Here is a 24,925-nt window from a genome sequence, read left to right on the forward strand (position 1 = left end):
TTACCATACAAAACGTAAAGGGAGTCCCCTACAGTCTGATGCTGGCTGCTTAAAAACTGTATTTATATCTAGATGTTTATATTTCTGCAGCTTTACTTCGTTCGATGCTCCTGAAAACACACAATGCATAGATTAAATCTATGTATCTCCAAAAGAATGAAAGTATAAGCGAGTGCACTTCTTTTAATTTCTAATGGAGCCCAGAAAATCATGAGTAATTGCTTTACCTTCCTTTTGGATAAATTAATAGAAGCGCATCATCACATTGCCTGACTCTGTTCCAAATAGTTTTTTGAAGTTTAATTCCCTCTCTAGCCCTCTGCTTTTCAGTCACTGACCCTTTATTGCCACAAATCTCTCACTTGGTTTCATCTTCTTCTAAGTAGAGGCTAAGATTTGCTACTTGTCTACTAACACCACTGTTAACCGCATTATTTTAAGAGGACAATTAAGTTAAAAGAAGACGTTAGCTCCTGTGAAGTTGGTTACACTTTATTTTTTGAAAGGAACTGATTCTGTTGCAGAAACTACGACGGACACAATTTTCCGAGGTGTGAGTTTGGCACACAAGTCCTCAGGATGGAACAACTGATAGAGCATCCAAAGAAGAAATTCAGCCTATGCCGCTGTAACGGGTGGCAACACCCATTCCGAAATCCCACCATTCCGACATCCCGCTATTCCGACATCCCACCATTCCGACATCCCACCATTCCGACATCCCGCTATTCCGACATTCAAACGTCCCACCATTCCGACAAGGCTTTCCGTATAGGGAAATGTGCGTTACTCAACAGGTGAGTCCCTTCTTTCTGTTCATGCAATTTAAATGTTTAACACATGTTTACAGATAAGCGTTATTAAAAACACAAAGTCTCGGCAACTGGAGGAGGAGAAGCAGACCGCGGTGGTTTTTAATCACACACTCCAATGCCACTTGTTTCAACTTCCGAAAATTTAATCCAGGAAAAAAAGGCTTACAAATATGGACCGAAACGGCTCCATAATACGCACAAGAATCCAAAAGAAACGAAAGTTAACTAAAAGAAAGCAAATAAACAGCATGAAGTGGTCAAAATTGGTGTTACGCATCCCATGTGAGTCTGGCACATGCGTCTTCGGGCTCTCCCACGTTGGTTTGTGGATGAAAGCTATATGTTCAGCTGTAATGCCATGTAAAAACAATCTCTACATGACATTTACTCGCAGGTATGACCAGTTAGGACAGTTAGGACCTTAAGATATCAACAGGCTGTATAAAGCCTTGCGCAACGGCTGTGTGTTTGTGCCAAATGCGCAAAGCCCATCCGCGCTTCCCAAAATTGGAGCGAGTACTCATATATCACGTGAATAACATGAATAAACGTTTTTACTGCATTTTGTTGTGTTTTATACGTTCTATGCTGTCATTTCTCTCCTCTCCTATTGGCAAGGCAAGGCAGAGTGCTCGCAACTGTGTCCTGTGCAGTAGCCGTGATCTGTAATTGCAATTATTACTTTTGCATATGATGACAGCGGGCAAAAGACGCATGGGCTCTGTGGAGAGCTCCGCTCCAGCTGGCTGCTGTGACAGGTCACTGACACTGTGTTTCTGCTTAATCAGTTTCAGTCTCGCCAGAGTTACATTAATATCTGTATTTTTATATTTGACATTTCAGGGGATTTTGATAATAGATTATTAAAGTTTGTTTGCGAGGCTGATATGCCGGCGCGCGTATTTGCGCCGGCATATCATTAGTGTAAAATGTTTTGGGTAAAACATAGGCTATTAAAAGGAACTGTCGGAATGGCGGTATGTTAAAAAAAAACATACCGCCATTCCGACCATAGGAGGAAAAAAGTGTCGGAATGGCGGGACTTTTGATAAAAAATGTATTATTCCGACAATTGGAGACCAATGTCGGAATGGCGAGATGTCGGAATGGCAGCATGTAACCCGCTGTAACAATAAACTCCCCCTCAAAAACCATTACAATGCGATGCTTAAAACAGTAAGTTTTTTTTCAGCATTGAGATATGAAAAAGGTTAATCATTTTGTTTAGGTCTCCGAAAGATAGCATAATCATATTTGTGGTCATTTAACAGAGAAACAACTCCCACTGTAATACTGTCTAACAGAAGATCATTAAAAGAGTGACGAGTTGGTAGTTTTTCAAAGATAACAGCACAACATTCAGTTATATTTCTTGAACAAGTAAGCAACCCCTGGCCAAAAATATGGAATTGCTACTTCTGAACCATGTTAATTCAGCTGGTTTTTTTCTAAAACATATGTTACACAAAATAATTCTGGTTGAGTGAAAAACAATAATAATTATGACAAAAATATTGTAATTAAAGTATTTAATGAAAAAAAAACACAATACTACTTTGTTGCATCTGCAAAGCTCGAGTTCTTTGAGCACTTAGAGACGATATTCTTTATCAATCAGATTCAAACTCTTTTGTCACGGACCATTTTTTTGAGTTTCTACCATAAATGTTGAGTCAGAATGAGAGCCGGACTGTTATCATATTGTCTTTCTAAGTTTCATTGGATCTGCACCAAACTAAAGTTCCAGCATCATCTCCTCAGTCGATGCAGATTGGTGATTCATCTCACCTTCATCCAACCCTCCACAGTGCATGGCTGCTTCTCTTCAGCCCACTATGACCTTATTTTTTTCTCTTTAGGTGTTAGTGGTGGTTTACGTTTGGCTTTTCTGGATGGAAATCCCATTTCTTTCAGCTGGTTTGTTGTTCATTTCTCTTGTGGTGCATTTTCTATTTTCAGACATATTGCTTTGGGTTTTCTGTCCTGATGCTGTCACATCTTCCTTGGTCAACCTGCTTGTTTCCTTTTTACAACCTTTCCATTTTGTTTGTACTTGCTCCAAATTTTAGACACAGCCGAGAACAACCGATTTTGCCATATTCAAAGCTTAATTATTTTCTTGAAGGAGTTTTACCGTCTTTTACGTCATTTCCTCTGACAGCTCTCTTGTTGGGGGCATGTTTCCTAACAATCAGTGAGGTTCATCAGCTCATTAAGGGTTTGCAAGCACTCTGTTTTAACTGCAGACTCATTTGCATATTAAACTTGTGCCATTAATTGTTTTGGAAATGCAAATTACCAACTGATTTCATGTCTTTTTTTCTTTACTTGTTTTTTTCCCCCTTTCTTCCATATTTGCTGTTCGGGGTTGTACAATCAGTGAAACACATTAAAAAATTCCACTCTAATTTGCCCTCAGCTCAAAATCATCCCTCTGCTTGAGGAGGATGTGGAAGATTGTGCCAGGGTGAAGGAAGAAGTTCCTGTTGAGCTCCAGATCCTGAGCATTCATGATACGATTCACCAAAGCCTGTTGGATGGCTGGAGACTGACAGGGGTGATGCTGCACGTTGTGACTCACGTTTCTCTGAGGCTCAATGACTAACAGACCAAGCTTGCTGTCGTCCTCCTCCCTGCTATTTCCAGTAGAACCGTTGAGTGGCTTTCTGTTTCCGGCAGCTTTGATGGTATCATTGTTTCCTCTCACCTGATGGAGTTCAAAGTCTTCTCTGGATCCATCTGTTTTACAGCCTCTGTTATCTCCTGCAGTTGAACTGGGTGTGTTAGAATCATTTACTTTATGAGCTTGACTTACCAGGGTAACATTAAAAGGGAGACTATTAGAGCAGCTCATATTGATTATGCTGGATATGTTAGTTTGCCTTGGGCCTCTGGCTGTTCCATATGAGGGTTTTCTTGGCCTCAGAGCTTCAGTCTCCTGGACGTTTCTGCGCAGATAGGTTCTGTAACCCTGAACCAGGTGATCTAAGCTTGTCTTGTAGGACAAACGCAGTGACTCAGCTGATCCTTTTGGCACAGAGTGCAAACGAACCTGCAGGAGGAAGAAAAAAATGGTGCTTTGAGACCCACTCACTACCCCCATGATGAATAAGTACATAATGATTTACATTAAGTGCCAGCAAAACAAGCAACAGTTTGTTCTTTAATTACAGAGGGGAAGTTTGGTCAGTGAACATGTCAAGAGACCAACGTTTCCTACCATCACAGGCTGGCAAAAACTTTTCCATTAATGACCAACACATTTCTCTTCCTAACCTTAAACCTGAGCCAGCTGATTATTTTGACCTGTTTGGGTTAAAGCAGTGTTGATATGTCATTCCTTTTTATGTTGATATGGAAAAATAGTTGCATGTATAGAGCATTGGACACATGCTCTCTAATTTTTCCATCTTTCCTTTGTGGTTTAGCAGAGATGCAAATTCCTTGTGGCCAAATTCATTTTCCCCAACACCGCTCCCCTAAAGAAAAGTCAGTTGTAAAACTACATCACATCACAAGTGTAAATGCAACAGATCAGACAGGAAACTATGGGTGGCCTTGGGAAATAGGAAAACACTTGTGTACACTTAAGAAACGTCTCTCTTTAAGTTCCATGCCGGCATGTGCAATTGTTGAGTTCATATCCACTTTTCCTTTATGATTTATGAATAATCAATTGTTTATTTACTCATTCATTAGTTTTGAAGAAATATTTTGAATGATTTGGAATTGTGTGTTTGACCACCTTATAGATAATCAGTTTGTAAAAAAATTTCTCTCTTATAGCTCTGTTTTCATTCTCTTCACATTCCTGAAAACAGTGTTGGGAGATCGCTTAGAAATCAGATATTACTGCTGATCCTGCTCAAACAGAGATAATACAAGCGACTTAAAAAAGGAGAGCTGTGGGTCAAATAGCTGTTAATTCATGTTCTTAGTCACCTAACAATTGCAGAACTATTGATTGATGCCAATTTGTGTGTTTAAGTTGTCTAATTCAAACCACCGCTGAAGCACATTTTATATACAATTATAATTTACTTTTTTGCCAGAACTTGACCCCATATACAATATAGATGAACAAAGTTCCCAATGTTGAAGTCTTGTGACTTTTCTGATCGCCAACACTGATGTTTGAAAGGAAAGGTGGTCATTTCTGAATCACAAAATCTTACATTTGCATTTCAGTTCGGTTCTGAATCAGTATTGTACCTAACATATCCCATCGCCTTTTCTCATTCTAGTACTGATCTTTGCTGGAAATGTCAGCCAAACAGCAGATATTTACACTAAACTACTGACCTGGTGGATTCGTATGTGCAGATGAATTGCAGCTCCAGCCAACCACTGCTGCATGGACTCTGTACTCATTCTCCTCTTTGTGGTCATTCTCTTGTAATGGTCAAGAAGCTCAAGTTTCAGCCAGCCGTCATAGAGCTCTGTGGTCTCGGCCATCTTCTCTTGGTTGTTGGCGATGCCAGGGATGAGGTGGAGGTAGTTGTGGATAATCCAACCAATTCTTGAAGAAGTGCTAATGCCAAAAATCCTCTTATATTTGGATCTTTGAGTTGAAAGATGATCCTCAGTTGATCCTTGTGCTCGAACCTGATGGGGCAGAGCAAGGTTAGAGCATATGCATTTTATTACTTTTTGTTTCACCTTCGCACTTTATAAATTAAAAGAAAGGGATCATAGACGGAGCAGCCAGTATTTTGGATGGGATTCTTAAACTTATACACCAATATTAAAGACAGAATTGGAAAATCCATCGAAGCAATACACAAAACAAACTAGTTTTACTTACTTGTTGAGAAACCTGGTCAAAAAGCATGGAAAGGGCCAGAGCAATAACCCCTACTCCTCCATAGGTGACCTTGTTGCCCCCCAGCTCTCCAGTGAGGTTGAGGCTGAACGCTGTCCGCTGCTCCCTGCTCATGCTCCGCTGTAAGAAGGCATACTGGTGCTGCAGTGCTGCAGAGGAGTCCAGGGAGAGGAAGGTGGTGAGGACAGGATCCAAAGAGATATCTGGAACAATGTTAGCATCCTGAGCCACAGAGAACAGCTCCTGGACGGTGACAGGAGAAGGAAGACACAAACTGCGTCCCATCAGGATCATGGCTGCATCTGTCTGTCTATCCGGTATGTGCTGAGAGTTATCTGTGAGTTATTTGACCCAGTCACAAAAACGTTATCAACATGCTCAGTCCGCCACAGCTCACAGGAACATAAATACAAATGCATGCATTCAGTAGATACAGGAATTACTAACTTATTTTTCTGTAAAGGTGTAGCAAGAACACAGTTAGTCTACAGTTTGAGTCAACAGGTGCGTGTTTTCTGTGCTTGTGTTAGGTAATTACCTCTCCCCACAAGAGCATATGGTAGCACAGTGCAGATCTGGTGCGCATTCTGGCATGAAACTGTGTTTGCATTTCCTCAAACACAAGGTGGTCTTTGCACCTTTAAATAGGTCACATTCTGCATTTAGATGTTTGCCTGCCTAGCATTTTTGTGTGTAGAGGGTCTGCAACACTACAAAGCCCAAAAATCAAAGTTAACGCTAAAGGCCTCTTTTATAGTTAAAACTTATCTTCCTTTACATATCTACATCACTATGTAGCAAAATTTCAAAATACTTGTCCTGTTGGCAAGTTTGGCACAATTAAAAGCAAAAATCTTCTATTTTTGACCATCCAGTTGATCAGACTGGACATGTGGGGCGAGGAGACTGGAGCTAAATCAGAACGATACAGACAGAAGGTGACAACAGATGCTGCAGATGTAGAGGACAGAACAAAGGATGTGTGCTTTTTAAATAAATGCATTCAGACTTTTTTTTAAACCCCCTAAATAATATCCTGAACCTGCAGATAAGCATAATACTGTCTCTTTAAAAAGGAACTTGCAGCCTGAAACAAATGTTTCACTTCTCTCTTGAAAGTTTCAGAAGTATGCTCTGTGGTAGAAATCTTCATGAGTCCAGACTGGTCTGAGAAGCCAAGGACGGCTGGGTGAGTCAGATTCTACGAACTCTAATTTTCTTGTACTCAGATAGATCTGCTGGACCAAATGTCTGTTGTTCATGTTATTATTATCATTGTTCTTACTGATGAAACAGGAAATGTAAAAGGTGCCTCCTTTTTTTTAAATTCTTTCTTAAGGTAAATACGTTTTTCACTAAATTTATCCATATCATGTTTAGCTGTACATAAACCCCCTCAGTTTAGGTCTCTATCTCTCTCTTTTTTCTTTACGTTTCCAAATCATCATTCTGACTGTTTTATTTAGTTATAAACACAAAGCATTGCCATTTGTTACTGATTCACTGTTAAAGTGAGACTCTGTGAGACATTTTCTTTCTTTTCCTCACTCAAGTTGATAAAATAAAATCTCCCTTTAGTGTTTAAAGTTTAGTTTAGTGAAGTAAAAAAACATGACAGAGGTGGGATTTGTTCAAATAGGATCCCCTTCCCTGAAAAGAATGAGAAAATAGGACGAGAAAATAATATTGTCAAAGAAGGGCTTGTGATATCCTTCTATTTTAGAATAAATGCAACCAATGAATCACAAGAAATCTCAGAACTCTTTGTAATCAGATTGGCACTTAGAAACGACCTTTGAATATTAACCTGAGTGTCAGTAAACAAGAGTTTGGCTCTATGTGATAGATTCACTGAGCTGGCTCTTAGTAAATTCCAGTGTCAGTTACTCTGACAGATGTTGAACTTATTCAGTTATGCCCAGAAATATCCTAAAAGTCAGTCCCTTGTCCTAAAATATAACTTTAGTAAGAAACTTTGTAAGAAACTGTAGGCGATACTCATAAACCTACCCCCTCTATCTTTGCACTTTATCTTTCTGCACTTCCTTCTATGCCTGCACCCTATCTCTACTCTGTCACCTCTGACAGACTCGGACTATTGGGTTTCTTCAATGTAGTTTATTGTTAGCTTTTTGTATAACTTGTTATATCTTGATTTGTAAGTCGCTTTGGATAAAAGTGTCTGCTAAATACATAAACATAAACATAAACCCATCAACAAGTCTGTTATAACTCTGATTTCACGTTCTATTACTTATATAGAGGGTAAATATATAAGTGCATTTATCTCTTTCTTATGTAATACAATCATATCACAGTATTGTCTGTGAAAAATAAATATCAAAATAAAATATAGTTCTTGTTGACTACATACTTATTTTACATTATGTATAATAGTACATTATGTACACTTTTCAATAATGATATTATTGTCTTGCTGCCTCTTTAAGAAAACAGATATACAAGGATGACACCTTATAAAACACAAAAGACTAAATAATATGAACATTGTACACTAATATATCATGGGATATTATTTTGTTATGGGTCTTAGCTTTCAAACACAGTATTATTATGTACTTAGGTCACACAACTGCATAGACTTCGCTCCAGAGACAGTGCCGTGCACAATCTGAGTAGCCAATACAGCTTCTTAGTCTGCAACTTCTATTTTCTTCTTCTTATATTACCAAGATTAATTCTATAGAGTTCAAGCGCACTTACATTATTTTATTTTAATTTTTGTTTCTGATATTGTCCTTTAAATACATACAGAACACTGGAAAGTTTTCTTTTTACTACCTTTAAACTTTTCTTTTTTGCAGGTAAAATAACATTTATAGAGAGGGTGGTTTGTAAGACTGCAGAAGTTATCAATATACACTCAGTCAATTAAGTTTTTTTTAAAGAAGAGTTTCAGTTGTCTTTATATACGGTTTAGCTTCTATGCATAGACTTTACATTCACTTTTTCTGCTTGTACATATTCACCACTGCACTTATTACATTATCCATTATATGTTCCAGAATCATATTTTTCTTCTCCTGTCTATTGTTATTACTAGTATTTTTAATCTTATGTAATACAGTCCTATATTTGTATGTACTTCGCCTAGCCCGGCCTTCTCTGTCAGTCACGTGACCTTCGCCTGGTTTTCGTGACGACATTCTTGAAACCTTTAAAATAAGTCCTCGATGTGGAAACAAAGAGACTATTATATCGAATATATTTCTCCACAAAACAGACATTTGAGTTCAAAACTGTTTAAAAACAATAATTTTGAAGCCGCAGTGACATATTCAGCTGAAAAAGAGCTTCCGACAGTGCTCAAAAACACAGTCCTGTCACCGGAAGTACGCGACGCCGGTAGTCTGACGTCACTATCTAAACCTTTGTAGTTCTCTCCTATCACTGGGCTGAGACACAGACCAGAAGGAGGGTTGCTCCTGCTTCTGATCGGTGAAAACATAACAGGTGAGTACCGTGGCAGCACAACAGGTGCATGACATGTTCATAGAATAAATGATCAGTGATCAGACTATTCGCACAATTTTCCTGGCTGCACTACCTCACTGTGATAGCTAATGAAACCCAGCTACATCTGTTAGCTGCTTGACCTCCAGTCCGACAAAACCCGAGTAAATGAGGGAAGACATGCAACTGAAGCTGGTTTAGTTTAAGGGCTACATGCCCTCATATAGAGCAGGAGGCCTCTCGGGACAGTTTAATAGTATGGAAATATACTGAGTCACATCATATGACATTTTACAGCCACGAGAATGCAACTAATTGTACACCAGTGGGAGTTTTTGTCGTCGCAGTATTGTAATTCCCGGGAATAAAACACAAATTAAGGAATTATTTTAGCAGTAAGGAGGTTTGAACCTTCAGGAATAACAACTTTTTAACGTTTATGTGAAATTCTTCTCTAGCAAGAAAATAAGCCGTGTTTTGGGGGCTATCTCAGCAGCTGCTTAATTACAAGCACAGCTTTATCCTCAGTTTACAGTGATAGTGCAGTGCTTTGCATCTTCCTCAAACATGTTCATGCCTACCACATTATGACAACCGCACATCCTTAGGCAGCAGAATGCTCCTCAGACTGACACATTTCAGTTGGAGAACTCTTATTAAGTTGCCTATTTGAGGGTTGAAGAAGTTGGTTCTCTCAATTCAAGACGTGAAAAATGCTACTTGCCTGGGCTTGCTCGCATTATGAGCAGTCTGACAGGAATGTGCCACATGTGAACTGATTAGCTCTGAACAAATACAAATTTGACTTTACAGTTTGGTTTTAAGCCTCACAGAGTGACACTCCGATTAATTACAGAATTAAGAACAAACGGAGAACTGGTGGGTCCAAAAAAATTCTAAGTCTGCGGAAAAAGTAAATGTGGTGTTGTATCTTCTTACAAATTAATTCTTTGGGAGGAGTTTGACAAAGTTGCATCCATCATAACACTTATGACATAGTTCTGAGATGAGACCGTAAGGTGAAACCACTGGAGTATTTTAGAAGACATTTATTTGACTTGTTAGTGATGTCGTAAGTTGTGCACATTTGGTTCAGATTGGAGAAGAATCTGAGTTATCTATTATTTGTTAAAAATGTGGCTGTATTGTATTAAATGCTGATAAGAGATTGAGGAGTCAGAATCATAGAGCAGCATTATTCATTCTAAATCATGTTTGGTGCACGCCTGCTGAATGTAGCTCCATTATTCACCCTCTTTTTAGCTCTATTCAGGGAAATTTGTGACCCCACTTTGTTTAACTAGTTACATCAAAACCTTTTCTTTTTAAATTATTGCCTGCTGTTGGCAAAAAAAAAACCTCTATATGAGCAGTAAGGGCAACCGTGAAACTATAAAGCTGCAGATTCAGATGATAATAGGGATGTTACTATGAGCAACCCCTTTCACATCATCGCTTTGATTCTACATTGTTATTTGATACATTGTTATTCCTCTGCCAGGGCGAGAGCCACGGCAGAGGTGTGTGTCGATGGGAGTGTTGGGTGTGTTTGTCCATCTGTCAGCATGATGGCACAAAACCATCCAGTATGAATCTGATGAAACTTAGTGAAGAGGTGGAGCATATATGTGAAAAAGGGGGCACGCTGTTTATATTAAAGCAAAACATTGCCATGAATGCAGTGCGATAGTCATAGTTCTGTTAGTTGTCATAATTAATTAAAATGGTATGAAAACAAGAGTCATGGTGCTTTTTTGACCTTGGCCTTTGATAGCTACACGCTGATCTGCAGCTACAGATGGAGCAGGGGCCCTTTTTTTATCGAGTGTGCCGTGTTTTTCCCTGTAGCTGAGAATGGACAAACCAAACTGTGTTTGTAGCTGATTTGAAGCAACCATTTTGAAATGCAGCTGAATGGGGGGGAAAAAAGCACACCTCAGACATGTTTTTTATTGTTTATTTGGAAGTGAGTAATTTAAAATGAGAATGAAAAGCACTGAGCTGTGACTGTCACATAAGCATGTGTGTCCAACTGCATCTGTATTTTGAACAGGTGTCATATCTTTTATTATCACCTTAATGTTTTCCTGTTTGTTGACGTACAGCTGTGTTATATCTGATGGGATTGTAGTGTGACTTGTAATTTTATAAGGTGACTCGAGTTCCATCATAAGTTCTGAAACTTCTTCCCTGAAACAATACTGATGTTATAAGCTACAATCAGACACATCCAACATTGTGACTTGCCTATATGAGATGTCTTCACCGACTCACTTTAAGGCAAGGTGGCAGATTGGCTGTTTTTGTGGAGTAAGACAGCTGCTTTGTACAAAGTCAACTAACGCCTTATTTCTGTTGGTTACTACAATATTTAGACGTAAAATCCAAATTCCTTCCAGACACAGCTTCTCAGATAATGGTGTCATATCTTCTCTGTTATGCCAGCTTTGCTTATATTTTCCCTTCATTTTGGTAGCAACAAAGCAACCTGGGTCTGATGGTTTGACATCAGAGTATGCACAAAATTCTGCTTGGTTGACATAGCAAAAGGTGGTGCCAGCAAGATATTGCTGGTGCTAACCCTGTTAATTGGACTTTTTACATCTTTGCACATAAATACAGCTACTTTCTGCCTATACTGAAGAAAAGGGGCATCACATTGTGCTACAAAGTTCACTGCTACATAATCCAACACACTAACATCTGCCATTTTTCCTGGTTTTTCACTTTTGAGACTCAGTTGGACCCCTAGTTGTCAGAGCAGTGTTTTCCACTTCTAGGTGTGTGGAATTTTTCTAAACGGTGCTGTCTGGATGTGAGGAATGGAGAAGGGTAAAACCCCATTTTTAAAAATAGTTGTGTCCATGTGTACTTAGCCTGACTGTTCCTCATTGACACGGAAATCATTTCAGGTCATCAGATTTTATTTCTGCTCTGAGCAAGGAGGGAGAAAACGAGCCTTTGAGAAGGGCGAGACATTGGTTATTCATATTGACTGCAACCTGCTCCTTCACCACTAGATGTCTCTACACACAGTACCTTTGGCTTGACGGAACACTGACCTATCAGAAACTTGTTGAATTTGTAGTTTTAATCTGAATCGTGAATAACATTTTTGTTGTAGATTACTTGCGAAATAAATGATAGTATAAATAATATCACAATTTGAATATAGAGTAAATTATTTACAAGTAAAGTGTAAATAATTGCTGTAGAGTCACATTTACTGTCATGGGAGTGAAAGTTAGGTTTCATTATGCAGCAAGAAGCTTGACTCTTATAACAGCCAAGGTTATCTCCAACCAAGTCTCAGTTTGTACGTCCAGCAGATGGATTGGAGCGGAGTGTCTCTACCTGACTGATGTGTTATGAAAAGTCTGTTTCAATGGTGTAAACACTGAAATAATCTGAGTGTCACGAACAGGCAGCAGCAGAGAATCTAATCAGCACTGCATCAAAACACACTAATAAATCAGATGATGAATTTTTCATTCCAGGTCATTCAGCACTATGAGTCAGCGGACGGAGCGACGGGGCATACACGTCGACCAATCAGACCTGCTGTGCAAAAAGGGATGCGGTTACTATGGTAACACAGCATGGCAGGGCCTTTGCTCCAAGTGCTGGAGGGAGGAGTACCAGCGGGTACGGCAAAAGCAGATCCAGGACGATTGGGCCTTAGCAGAAAAGTAAGATTGTTTTCAATGGCCTTTAACACGAAGCCCAGCTGCTCGTACCTCATCTTAACATCCCAGAGGGCAACTAGTTAAAATATACGTTTCATAGATCTTTGCAGCTTTAGTTTAGATTTGTGTGTATATCAACCCGAACAAATAACTAGGTCTACAAACTGAAACATCTGCTCCAGCTTTACTTTTTTACTACTCGACCAACAAAACTGAAATTTGTATGTATAATTTTCTTATTTTTTATCATCTCAAGAAGGTGCTAAAAGACATGCAATATATTTATGTCACTGAATGAGTAAAAGTACCTTTTGCTCCAATGATAATGCACAATGCTCATGCAAGAACTTCTGAATGCAAACACACTTTGTATTATAATGATTATTGTATGTTTTTCCTTTGTATGGAAGTGCAGCTTTGCTTCTTCATGCTTTCCCTCTGAATACTGGTATGTTCTGTCACCTTCTCTTGACTCCAGGTTGCAACGGGAAGAGGAGGCAGCGTACGCCTGCAGTCACGGCGTGCACTCTCAGTCAAGTGCACCACAGCAGCACCCAGGACACGCCTCTCTGGGCCCGTTCTCCAAGTTTGAGGAGAAGAAGACTAACGAGAAGACACGGAAAGTGACCACTGTTAAAAAGTTCTTCAGCCCTTCGTCGCGCACCGCTTCCAAGAAAGGTGTTTCATACAGCTCAGTGCACTTTTTATACTTTGACTGGTATTCTAGTTCACAGTACCAATGCTCTGCTTAGTTACTGGTGATGAGCCGGTGACAAAGCAGTGGTCAAAAAAGGTCCAGTAGCTGTCCCATGAGACAGATGGATGAATGAAAAAATGTCACATGGTTACCATAGCTTCATCACCCTTGCTTCTGTAAACACACAAGTAGTCTCCAAGGACAAATTCCAAATGTGGGCATGTAACTGCTGCGGCACCAATGTCCATAATGTTCTTAGTTGTCCATCCATGTTTGCTGTGTGAGACTTTACAAATATAAAACTGAGCCGTCTGCACTAAGGAATATCCCAAATAAAAACAGATTGTAGTGATTTATGAAATTCATAATCCAAAACTTTTTCACAATGGAATATAGAAAACATTAGGTGTTGAAATTTTACAGAACTCATTTTTAATTTGATGGCAGCAACACGTATCATAAAAGTTGGGGCAGAGGCAACAAGACTATAAAAGTATATTGCACTAAAAAGAAACAAGGGGAAGAGCATGTTGAAACTATTTAGCATCAATGCTTAAAAGTATATACAGGTTTTAGAGCAACATATATCCAGGTGATGTCTTTTTCAGGGAAGGGCTTGCAAATTTCAGCAAGACTATGTTAAACCACATACTGCCTCTACTACAACAGCATGGTTTCATAGTCGAAGAGGATTAATCAGTTCTATTCACTGGTTCAGTTATTTAATTCAGTATGATCTTTTTTGCACTTCATTATCACTTGAACACTTGTATCTGGCTTAACAAAGATAAAACACAAATTTTTAAGGTATTCTTAATTTCTTGTCATCAACACATCTAGCCAACTTTAAGACAAACTATACCTGCTTTTGAGAACAGAGTCGCTAATATTACTCTACAAGGACAGTATCAACCTGTGTGAGAGACGTGTTTTCTAGTGAGTGAGAAATGGCAGAAAGGCTTGCTACCTCACGCTCGTGTGGCGCCACTGGGACGACAGAAACTTAGCAGGGAGGTGGAGTAGCAGCTGCCACATGGCAAGTAAGAGACATGTGATACTGAGAAGAAACTTTGGACTCAAAATGTCACTTCTACTTTGTCTCTGAGTCATCATCCTGCATGTGAGTACAGCCAAAATCACTGCACTAATGTCTTGATTTTAAGTGGTTGATAATTTAGTCAGATGAGCAACAAACTGCCGTGGTTGAATACTTAATCTTTTGGGTCCATTTATACTTGCGTGTAGGTATCCGTCTGCGTTGTTCTCAGCCACGTTGCACTGGACAATCTTCATTATCTCGACGCTTAGTTTAACGTCATTACAAAGCAAGTCTTTGTCCACTTTTACTCCTGTTTTTTTTTTTCCACAGCAGAGAAAAATCTAAAGGAATCTAAACCAACAACAGTGCTAACACAACTAAGAGCCGCCTGTGGCATGAGACTGTGGCAGCGAAGCAGTTTGTGAAGCCCCAACAAAAATAGAGCAGCCTTATTGAGAATTTGGTTGTATTGATATAACGTATATCTGAGTTAAAAGAGTTGGAGAGAAGTTAGGCTTGAGCAAAGCAAAATGCATATGTTGTCACCAATTTACTTTTTAGGGTATAATATCATCTTGTGACATTTGGCAACTTTTTTAGCAGTCTTTGGTGCCATTACATTAGAATTAGTTGGCAACAGTGGCTCTGTAAAAATGCAGAAACATGTAGCACTGTGCTATTCTTTTCATGGGGCTTTCACTGCACGGCAACTTTCATTTAATGTCCGCACTTATATAGATTATTTTTAACCTTGCCTCAGGAGCTGAGAAGCATTTTACTTGAGTTTCTTATTCTCATATACCAACTTAGAGCTTTTTTGATATATATGCACTCTGTATACAGTACGTGGTGCTATTTTTTCTACAATCGCACACTTTTGAACATATGGGAGGAAGTGCATTATAGTGTTCAGTGTCTTTCCCAGTGTCACATGTGGATGCCTGCGAATTGAACCACCAATCTTCTGGTTGGAAGATGATTACTCTGCGAACTGACCCATCCTGGAATGATTTGCACCACCTACGTCGTGACCTGTGTATTCTAAATTAGAAGTGATGCGAGCTGTGATTACAAAGTAGTTCAATGTATAGACGCACACAGTGGAGAGGAAAAGCCTAACTTTTTCTGTGCGGTTTTCTCTCATCAGAAACCCAGGAGGGTAAGACGACCAGTCCTTCTGTAAGCCGGCAGGCCAGCTTTGATACGGACCAAGTGTCACGAGAGTTCATTGAGTTCTTGAAGAACCTTCAGAAGCCTGGTCGGGAGATCCATAAGCAATGCAGATCCTTTCTTATGAACATGTCAAGCAAAAAGGTGGGTTGTACTCGGAAGAAGACTGAGTATAGTGTATGTTGCCAAAATGGTGATAATAATAAATTACTTGTTCTGTTCCTGACCCTGATTCATATACATAAAAGCACCTTGTGATCTTATAACTTCCTTGGGCAGGACCTGAGTGCTGAGGAACTGTCAGAGTGTGTTCAGGATTTCTACCAGGGCATGGCCGACCGCTTGATGAGTCACTTTAAAGGTCAATTTGGAGGAGTTTCATCAGCATTTACCAACTATTTTCCTAGAATCATTTAAAAAATTCTCAATAAATCAAGCTGCATGTACAGTATGGAGCACTAGGTGGCAGCACCAGCAGCATCTCATGTGGTACGCTAATCTTTGTTGATCAGGCTCTTCAGAGTCTGTGGAGCAGGTGATGGACCAAGTGGAAAAGTACATCATGACTCGTCTGTACAAGAGTGTTTTCTGCCCAGAGACCAGTGATGATGAAAAGAAGGACTTGGCTACACAGAACAGAATAAGGTGGGCCCCCCCACAGATTTAGAACAGCCACTTATGTCTTCATCATATTGGGAGTAATTACTACAGTGTGTAATGTAGTGAAAGCATGTTTTTTTTGTGTATTGTGTGACTATAAGCCCCTCAGAAAGCCTCACTGCACAATGCTCGTCTTAAATCTTCAGCCGTCTATGAAAACTGCTGTCTGAATGCCGTCTGAGTCGGTGCAGTTGATTACACAACAGCCATTTTTAGCTGAATTCTTCATGCGTTTCTTACAAGTGAAAGCACAGAGGCAGCTGCTGGCTGCATGTGTTAGTATTCCAGGAGGGAATTGACTGTAATAACTGTTTGTGACATCATATGCAAAAAAAGAAGAAAAAAAACGATGAACTAAAAGCTCTAAGCTGACTTTAATCACTTGTGCTGCAGGGCTTTACACTGGGTGACCATCCAGATGCTTTTTGTGTCCATGGACGAAGAAATCCCCGAAGTCTCTGAGAATGTGGTCAAAGCAATAACAGGTCAGAGAGTGCTATCTGCTCAGTAAATCATGCATATTTTGTTGTTGACAAATAATCTTTACCCATAATGACTCATCTTTACAGTCTTTTCACTGAGCTGGGTTACTTTAACTCCACAAAGAGCCCTATAGCGCTGCCCAGTTTATAGGCGTGGGTCCAGCTCATGTTAATTATGTTAATCAGAGTCGTTGTTACACACTGCCTGGAGAAATGTGGGATGTATTAAACGTTAAAAGAAGTGTCATTAATAAATATTTGAGTCCTTACAGTTTATTATTTGTCTAGTTTTACCCTGAAAAGTGTGCTGAATTACAGTTAATGTGCTGCTGTGGTCCTCGTGCTTTAGTACCGTGAACAACATCAGAAAAGAGCAGCTCAGATTTTGATTCATAAGCTACTCGAAATGAGCTCAACTTGCTTTTAAACTGGCAGGACTGTTCAGCTTCTTGTGGTACAGGGAGCGAAAGCAGAGGCTTTACAGTATATGTGAAATGTCCTCAAAGGGCCTCACAGGTTACAGCACAGAGCAGATAACTCTGCTATATGACGCCACTACAAAGTGTTGTAAGGTGGAAGCTGAAATCTTGGTGACAGAGATCCCAGCACAATTAAGCTGCAAGGGTCTCCTTTCAGCACCTGCTGTCCTTTTAAGTACTCAGATATATGCTGATTATTTTCTTGTGCTGTTTTTTAATGTCAAAATAGGATGGTTTATTTTTCCTCACCAAATTTGCTCATATTCTCTGTCCAGCAGCCCAACAGCAAACTCAAAATGAAAACTCAACACATGATACTTTGATCCATCTGACATTTTTGTCTGTATGTTGCTTTGTTCTAGATATCATTGAGATGGACTCGAAGAGGGTTCCCCGGGACAAACTTGCATGCATCACACGTTGCAGTAAACACATCTTTAGTGCCATTAGGATCACTAAGAATGAGCCAGCCTCTGCTGACGACTTTCTCCCTGCGCTCATTTACATCGTGCTCAAGGCTAACCCCCCGCGACTTCAGTCCAACATCCAATACATCACAAGATTCTGCAACCCCAGCAGGCTGATGACCGGAGAGGATGGATACTTCTTCACCAACCTGGTTTGTGCTTTTTTTTTTTCTTTCCTACTTCAGCTCTCATCAGAGTCAGTTTGAGCTGGAGGGCTTAAGCTGGTTAAATAATGTTGACTTGTGTGAGGCTTTGTAATGTGGCAAAAAAAGCCAATTTGAACCCAAATCATAATTTTATCTAAACTTAAACAAACAGCTTCTAAGACCTAAACCTAAACAAGAGTTTTGTGCCTAAACCTACCCTAACAGCAGCTGGAAAGAAAAGTTATCAGTGAGAGGAAACAAAAAATAAGTTGAAGAATATAATGGAATAGTCCCACGGGGGAAGCAAACTTAGGTCTTCTTATTGAAAGTCTACTGGTGTATTCCACCATAACTCCAACCTCCACATGCACACTTTTACTTACCTTAAAAATGGAAACATATTTTGTGTCAATGTACACAGGTTAAAAAAAAAAAAAAAGAAGTCATATCCAGGAACACAAATCAGTGGACAATTGCACAAACTTTTCATGAGATGGTTTTTCCTGACAGGAGTTCAGTGAGCCTATCTTGTCTCCTGTGCAAATCTTCATGATGTTTTTGCATCGGTTTGAGAGACATTTACAAGAGTGTTTGGAGAAGCATGATGTGGAACTATTTGTTGAGGCCATCTGGATCTGTATGACTCAGCTTTATATAAACCATCTGACAGAATCTCAGGCATAATTTTCATCCGGTGTGTTCTTCTTTTTCAGTGCTGTGCAGCAGCTTTCATAGAAAAGTTAGACGCTCAGTCTTTAAACCTTTCCCCAGAGGAATTTGAGCGGTACATGTCAGGCCAGGCCTCTCCGAGATACAGCAGCTCAGATGGTGAGTGGCCCCACTCTGGTCCAGGAGCTGACGTGACTACCACCAACCCCGTCTTGGTGCAGCTCAACCAAAATCTGGAGCTGCTGTCAAGCCTAAGCAGCCGGCAGGAGGCCCTGGTAGAGGCTGCTCAGAGCCTCCAGGCCGATCTCCTTTCCTGGCCTCAGAGTGTGCAGCGGGAGGTGAATGAAATCTTGGAGAAATATCCACTGGTGATTCCCCCTTCCACTGTTTCTGCCATTGATGCAAACAACATGGACAATGAAAACCTGCCATCACCCATCAAACCCCAGGTGTTCGCAGGCTAGAGAAGTTGACGAAGGGAGAAAAAAACCTTTCATATTTAATTAGGGTACGCCGACTCAAAAAGGTCTGCTCATGTCAGCCTAGCTAACATAACTTGCAGAAATATCCGGAAGTAGTTGTGGAGTCTCTTGCTGAGCTTTTGCATTTTAAAACCTGGTCATATCAACATTTAAGCCCTAACACTTCACTGTGATGGAGGTTTAGTACGTTCTTTTAATTTTCTAATTCATCTACATAAATATTCTTTGTCACTTTCAATTTTGATTAATCCATGAATTGAGCAATAGCAAGTTGTCTGGACAGCATTAACCTTTATTCCAGAGAGTGGCGAGTGCAGCGTGGAGGAGGCTGTAATTATGAGTCATGCTACATCATTTACTTTTATTCATCCCTTAGTCTAAAATTGCACTAACTGGCACACAATATGTGTGTTTTAGATGTTAAGGCGAAAGGCCATGGTAAAAGTTCTTAATTAGATGTACAGGAGTCAACAACAAAGCTAAGGCACATACCTCACAGGACACCAAGTAGAATGGAGAAATGTGTTGCATTCAATGACAACTGGGAACTCAAAATTTCCAATCTCCTTATGTAAAAAAAAATATATAAAAAGGCACCATCAGAATTTGTAGTTTTTGAGAAGGAATGGATTTGAACACTGACTTAAAGTATTCTGTTTTCTAATGTTTCTCTGAGTTATTTAGTGCATTGCCAAAACAATCAAATCTTTCACTCTCCGTTTTCTTTTTATAAAACATCAGATAATGTACCTGTTAGGTACTGTTACCCATTGTTTATTGAATGCATCATAGCTCTCCTAATTTAAAAAAACTTTTATTAAATTTTGTTGTGTTTGCTAGCTGGCATGGAGAGGATGTTTTTGCCCATCGTCTTCTGTCTCATAACCGTCTGAAAAACAATAGTGGACATAATAAAAAATATTTTCTGAACTTTCTTTTTAGTGTAAAAAGGCAGCACAAGCCAGCACAGAAAAAATAACTTTCTGTTTTTGTTTAATGTAGTCCAAAGCTGGGAGGCTATGGCGGTATATTTGTGCCTCTTTCCTGCGGGAGCGGTGCGAGACTAATTTTGCGACCGTATCAGCTGGATTGTGAACAGAAAATACTTTTTTTTTTTTTTTTTGTTTCCTAACTACTACGAATGTGGCCGTGATGAGAAGTTTTCTTGTCGCTGTTGTGGTTGACTCATTGTCATAAATCCTCAATAAGCTCCAAATGCTAGCCAAGTAGCATCAAACAATGTGGAACAATTTGCCTGTATGTTATCCAACATAGCAAAAATTATGTAATCAGTTTTTTTAATCTGTCATTTACTTAATAATTAGGAAATGTGACATATACCGACCAATGTATGTATTCCTGGTTGATACACATACCTCCACTTGAAGTATATGTAGTTTTTAACAGCGTTAGCGGGACACAGCCGGAAACAGCCAATCGGGTTGAGTTCCTCCGAGCCTGTGATTGGTTGGAATTATGGCACAAATTTAACACTGTTCCAAGTTGACCGAGCGCGTTCAGGGAACCGAGCAGAAACTTTAAGCGAGCGAGCACGTGTGCACACGTGTAGCAGCTGCATAGAAGAGATCAATATTAATTGATTATTAATAGTTATCATATTGTTGTGCGTCCCCAGAGAGAGAAGCAAACACGAAATTAAATTTTCTGTACTCAGAATGATTTTTCTCTCAGATGACGTTATTCTTTCCGTGAAGATATTTTCTGGTCACAATATAGTCTATATGCTCAAAAAATACATTTGTCTGCGCTCAGAATGTCCCGCTACTCGCACAGGAAAGAGGCACAAATATAGCCCCACGGGAGACCTAATCTAAACTATGCTAGGATGTTAGCTGCTACTCACAGATCAGTCAGATTTTTCTACACACAGAAACACAGCCACCGAACATAAGCTTTGATTTGTATTTTAGTTGTATTTGCTTATTTTAAGATGCTAATACAAGCATTTTTATTTTTGTGGGATGCTTCTTTTTTTTTTCTATGCAACAGGAATCCAGCCGGAACAAATTAACACGAAAAAGACGGAACGACTCCATGCTTTTATTGTCAAATATCAAACTTACTTGAATTAATACTACCGTTTCTATGTCTTAAGAGTGTGCTGTGTTTTCAGAATTGACTCTACTTACAGGCATTCTACAAACTGACCTCAACACTGAGTCAGTATGAATTAACATCTTATAAAAAAGGAATCTTATAGCTTAATGTATTGTAAATATGGATTTCTTGATGCACTGTATGTTATAAAAACTGTCTGGTGTTGAGTGTTTTTGATGTTCTAGTAGCTTAACGATCATATTACTTGTTTAATTCAATAACCTCTTCATTTCAGTGACTCCAAAGGGAAGAGAGAACCTGTAAAAGCCTGAAAAATGTTTACTGATGTGTTCTACTGTAAATCTCTGTGTTCTCTCAGGTGAAGAAAGCATCCATTTTCTCGCGTCTGGTTTCACTCCAGACAAAACGAGATGTTATTCCAGCTAAATGAAAAAATTGAGGAACCACACTAAAGCTATGATCTGTGTTGTTTTTGTTGTGACAAAATCTTTCAATTCAATATGACGAAAGTGACAAGTTTTGACAATCTCATTGCTTTCTTCATTAGCAGTAGAAAAAAATACCAAATATCCACTGCTGAAAATAGCCTCATCCAAAGTTGCTGTTTTCTGGAGCCCAGCTTTTTTTTTTTTTTTAAAGGAAAGTGATGTAAGTGAGACCTAATTCTATGCACTGGTGACCTTTTCTTCTTTAAAATATTTGTTTCAGGCTGCACGTGAGAGAAATGCAGAATATCTTTCAAAGGCCTTTTAAAAATATTAATGACCATAAGCTTTTGACAAAAAAAAAAATCAGCTCTTAAACGTAATTGTGACACTGAATGCGAGTGACATGAAGCGCTTTAAATGTTAAATGAAGAGGAGTGATATACTCTAAAGACGAGTTTTACAAAGTGGAAAAATTCAACTTTAGACTTTCCTTTTCAAATGAACCGGATAAAAAAAAAAACTACATGGAAGATTAACACACCATAAAGGCTGGTTTCTTTGATGATGATAATGATGCTAACTGTTGACATGAATGATTAATATGTTCATTTGAGTGAAATAAAGATAGAAAAATTAATTTTGTCTTTGTTTTCGTGACATTGCATCCTTGTTCATAAAATAAGGTTTTTCCTGCTTCATAAAAACTGCACAGTGTCCTTTACTGCTATATTTCAGATCAGAACAGGAAATAGCCTTTTTCATGTGATTTCACAACAAATGCTCGCACTCACATTTTGCCATGTAATACATGGGACTATTTTAGTGATGACCTGTCTTTTTCATGTGTGCAAAATTGCTAAACACATGAATGCAGAGACAGTGACACCTACATTTAAAGTCTACAGATGAAACAAAATGTTTTTAGGCCTCTAAGTGGCAACCATCAGTTCTGTTACAGGTTATGTTCTGACTCCTTTTTCAGCAGGTAAAAGCAGGTCCTTCAGGTTCTGTGATAGAGGGTCATTTATCTTTTTGAAAGATGCATCATCCCAGTCTATAGACGCATACAACCAGACATCATGTGTCAAAATCTACAAATTCTTTCTTGCTGCCGCTGCCACTATCTGTCCAATCCTCAATAAATCCATATATACTCAAACCAAGATGCTTCCTGGTGAGCTGGAATGGTTTGTGTCGCACGCTGTTTTTCTCCACATTTTTTTTTTTACTTTTAACTCTCCAGTAATTTTTGGATGGTTTATATATTCTCTATCTTTTCCATTAAGTGCATGGAATGTTTCCGTCATCAGTTTCCAGTGTTAGTTTTCTTTCTTTTCTTTTTTTTTTCCTTTTGTAACAGATGGGGTGAATTGTCTGTCATAGTCAGTTGTCTGGTTGTTATATTGCCTGCTAGCTCCCGTTGTGATGTCACCTGATGAGATATGACACGGATAAATGAAGGTCGGTGTCTTATGTGTTCCCAGTCTGCACAAATTAAAGCATCAGGGCCACAAGTTCCACCTGCCATACTGACATTAACTTACATTTGTCACTGTCATGCTTTGATCTTAAATATAAATGCAGAGAGTAGCAAAACTATCCTCATATATTCCACCTCATATGATACATGTCTTCAGACAAAACCTTGCACTTTAAGGCATCACCTTGGATTTTTAGAGTTAGAGGCACATGTGCTTAGCATCTGATTAATTAGAATCTTTATTCTTACACTATGTTCTTGTTTAAGAGAAAGAAAATGCAACCATTCATGCAGCAAATGAAAAAGACACATGTTCCTTATTATACCGTTATTGTAACAAAGAGGTAGAGGACACATGCTCGTCCAGGATTCAGTGAACTACAAATTGGTTTGAAGTGCTTGAAATCTTTTAATACATTTTAGTCTTAAATTGATGCATTTAAACTCTTGTCAGATGAAATGTTTCTTATCTATGTCTTTTGGTTCAGAGTATCTCAAAATATACACGTTATTTCATGTTTACAAGTACAGGTAATTAAATTGTGATAATGACATTATAAGGGTTTTTAAATAACACTTAATAAACACACCTAAAATAATCACATCAGCATTTTGTCATTGTATCTCTATGGAAAGCAAACTAAATGTCTATCAATTCATTCATATGAGGCATTTACCAACATGAGCTTGGAGACATCACGCTGACACGACTGATGATCAATAAGTCTGTAATTTTAAAGATTTGGGGAATACATTTTCTGTGATGAAAAGAAGTCCATCTCCTGCAGAGCACTTGACTGCCACGGGCAGATCAAAGGGTCTGTGTTGACCCTTTCTAAACCTGGTTAGACTTGCATCATTACAGGAGTGATTTACCGTCACACTATACTGCAGTGATTTTCTGCCGTGTACTGTGAAGATTAAACATTGAAGGATTGTACACTGCCATATCAAACAAAGATTGAATATTCGTTTTATTAAAAAGTGCCATTACATCAATCCTGCAGGTATTTGTAGCAATATAACCCAATTACTAATAGATTATTTTACATGATTAGATTACTGATGTATGGAAAAGAGAATGTGGTCTTATGGTTACTAGTCCGGTGTCAAGCCCCACCAAAGGATCACTAAGTGACTCTGTGACAGGGAGCATTATGTTGTGTTGTTTTTTCTTCTCACTAAAGTTTGCTTTTGGAAGCACACTGGATGACTTTACTTTTTTCAAAAAGATGATAAGAACTATCTAATAGATGCAGTGTAGTTGAGAGTTGATTCTTTTTTCTCTACTGTAGTGGAACAGGCTCTTAGAATAGAGTACCAAAAATCTTTATCCAATGAAGACAAAAAGTAGCGTTGGAGGTTCCCATAAACAGTATATCAGAGATATTGGTATTTCTTGAAAAATCACTAGTATATTTCCATCTACACATTAAGTTTAGCTATGGTTATAGCCAGACTGGGCACACTGTCCTTGTCTAAATATACATAAAGTATGTGCAACTCCACTACAACAGGTGACCCATCACCTGACAGACCAAAACAACTGACAAACAATACAGCTGGCACCAAATGAGTAGCAGCAACAGCAGTGAGTTGGACAACTTAGTAGCTTTGTATAAGTCACACTTCCTGTAGGTTTTACTTTCTTTTTACAAAAGACATGTGTTACTGTTACTGGCTTTATCAGTTACTTCAAAGACACTGGTGGGAACTGGGTGGCGCCTCAGCCTGTTTGAGTCCCATTTAACATATAAATGCATGAGAAATTAGACTCCCAACAACATCGTCAGGGTGTGTTATTCCAGCTTTAAATCTTTAATTTTATTACAATTTCAGTCTGATGAACA

General features: G+C 39.0%; 2 protein-coding genes across 3 annotated transcripts; one reads left to right on the top strand and one right to left on the bottom strand.

Moving 5' to 3' along the window:
* Positions 1 to 2,344: 2,344 nt before the first annotated feature.
* LOC140280387 (uncharacterized) lies at positions 2,345 to 5,931 on the bottom strand. The gene is made up of 3 exons (XM_072375689.1): positions 5,620 to 5,931; positions 5,118 to 5,420; positions 2,345 to 3,867 (listed from the first exon to the last, which is right to left on the bottom strand). The coding sequence occupies exons 1-3, from the start codon at positions 5,929 to 5,931 to the stop codon at positions 3,220 to 3,222; spliced, it is 1,263 nt and encodes a 420-aa protein (XP_072231790.1). The 3' UTR covers positions 2,345 to 3,219.
* On the top strand, positions 5,874 to 22,228 carry LOC140280386 (rab5 GDP/GTP exchange factor-like). 2 transcript variants are annotated; one of them, XM_072375687.1, is made up of 10 exons: positions 5,874 to 5,954; positions 6,757 to 6,826; positions 12,609 to 12,800; positions 13,276 to 13,475; positions 15,681 to 15,847; positions 15,983 to 16,064; positions 16,216 to 16,348; positions 16,757 to 16,848; positions 17,687 to 17,943; positions 18,651 to 22,228. In XM_072375687.1, the coding sequence occupies exons 1-10, from the start codon at positions 5,930 to 5,932 to the stop codon at positions 19,068 to 19,070; spliced, it is 1,638 nt and encodes a 545-aa protein (XP_072231788.1). In that variant the 5' UTR covers positions 5,874 to 5,929; the 3' UTR covers positions 19,071 to 22,228. The 2 variants fall into 2 exon arrangements, with proteins under 2 accessions (XP_072231788.1, XP_072231789.1); XM_072375688.1 differs by lacking the exons at positions 5,874 to 5,954; positions 6,757 to 6,826 and adding an exon at positions 8,757 to 9,111.
* Positions 22,229 to 24,925: the final 2,697 nt, after the last annotated feature.

This window comes from Leuresthes tenuis, unplaced genomic scaffold, assembly GCF_036924035.1.
Source record: "Leuresthes tenuis unplaced genomic scaffold, fLeuTen1.0.hap1 SCAF_21, whole genome shotgun sequence".
In the NCBI taxonomy this organism is placed as follows: Eukaryota; Metazoa; Chordata; class Actinopteri; order Atheriniformes; family Atherinopsidae; genus Leuresthes; species Leuresthes tenuis.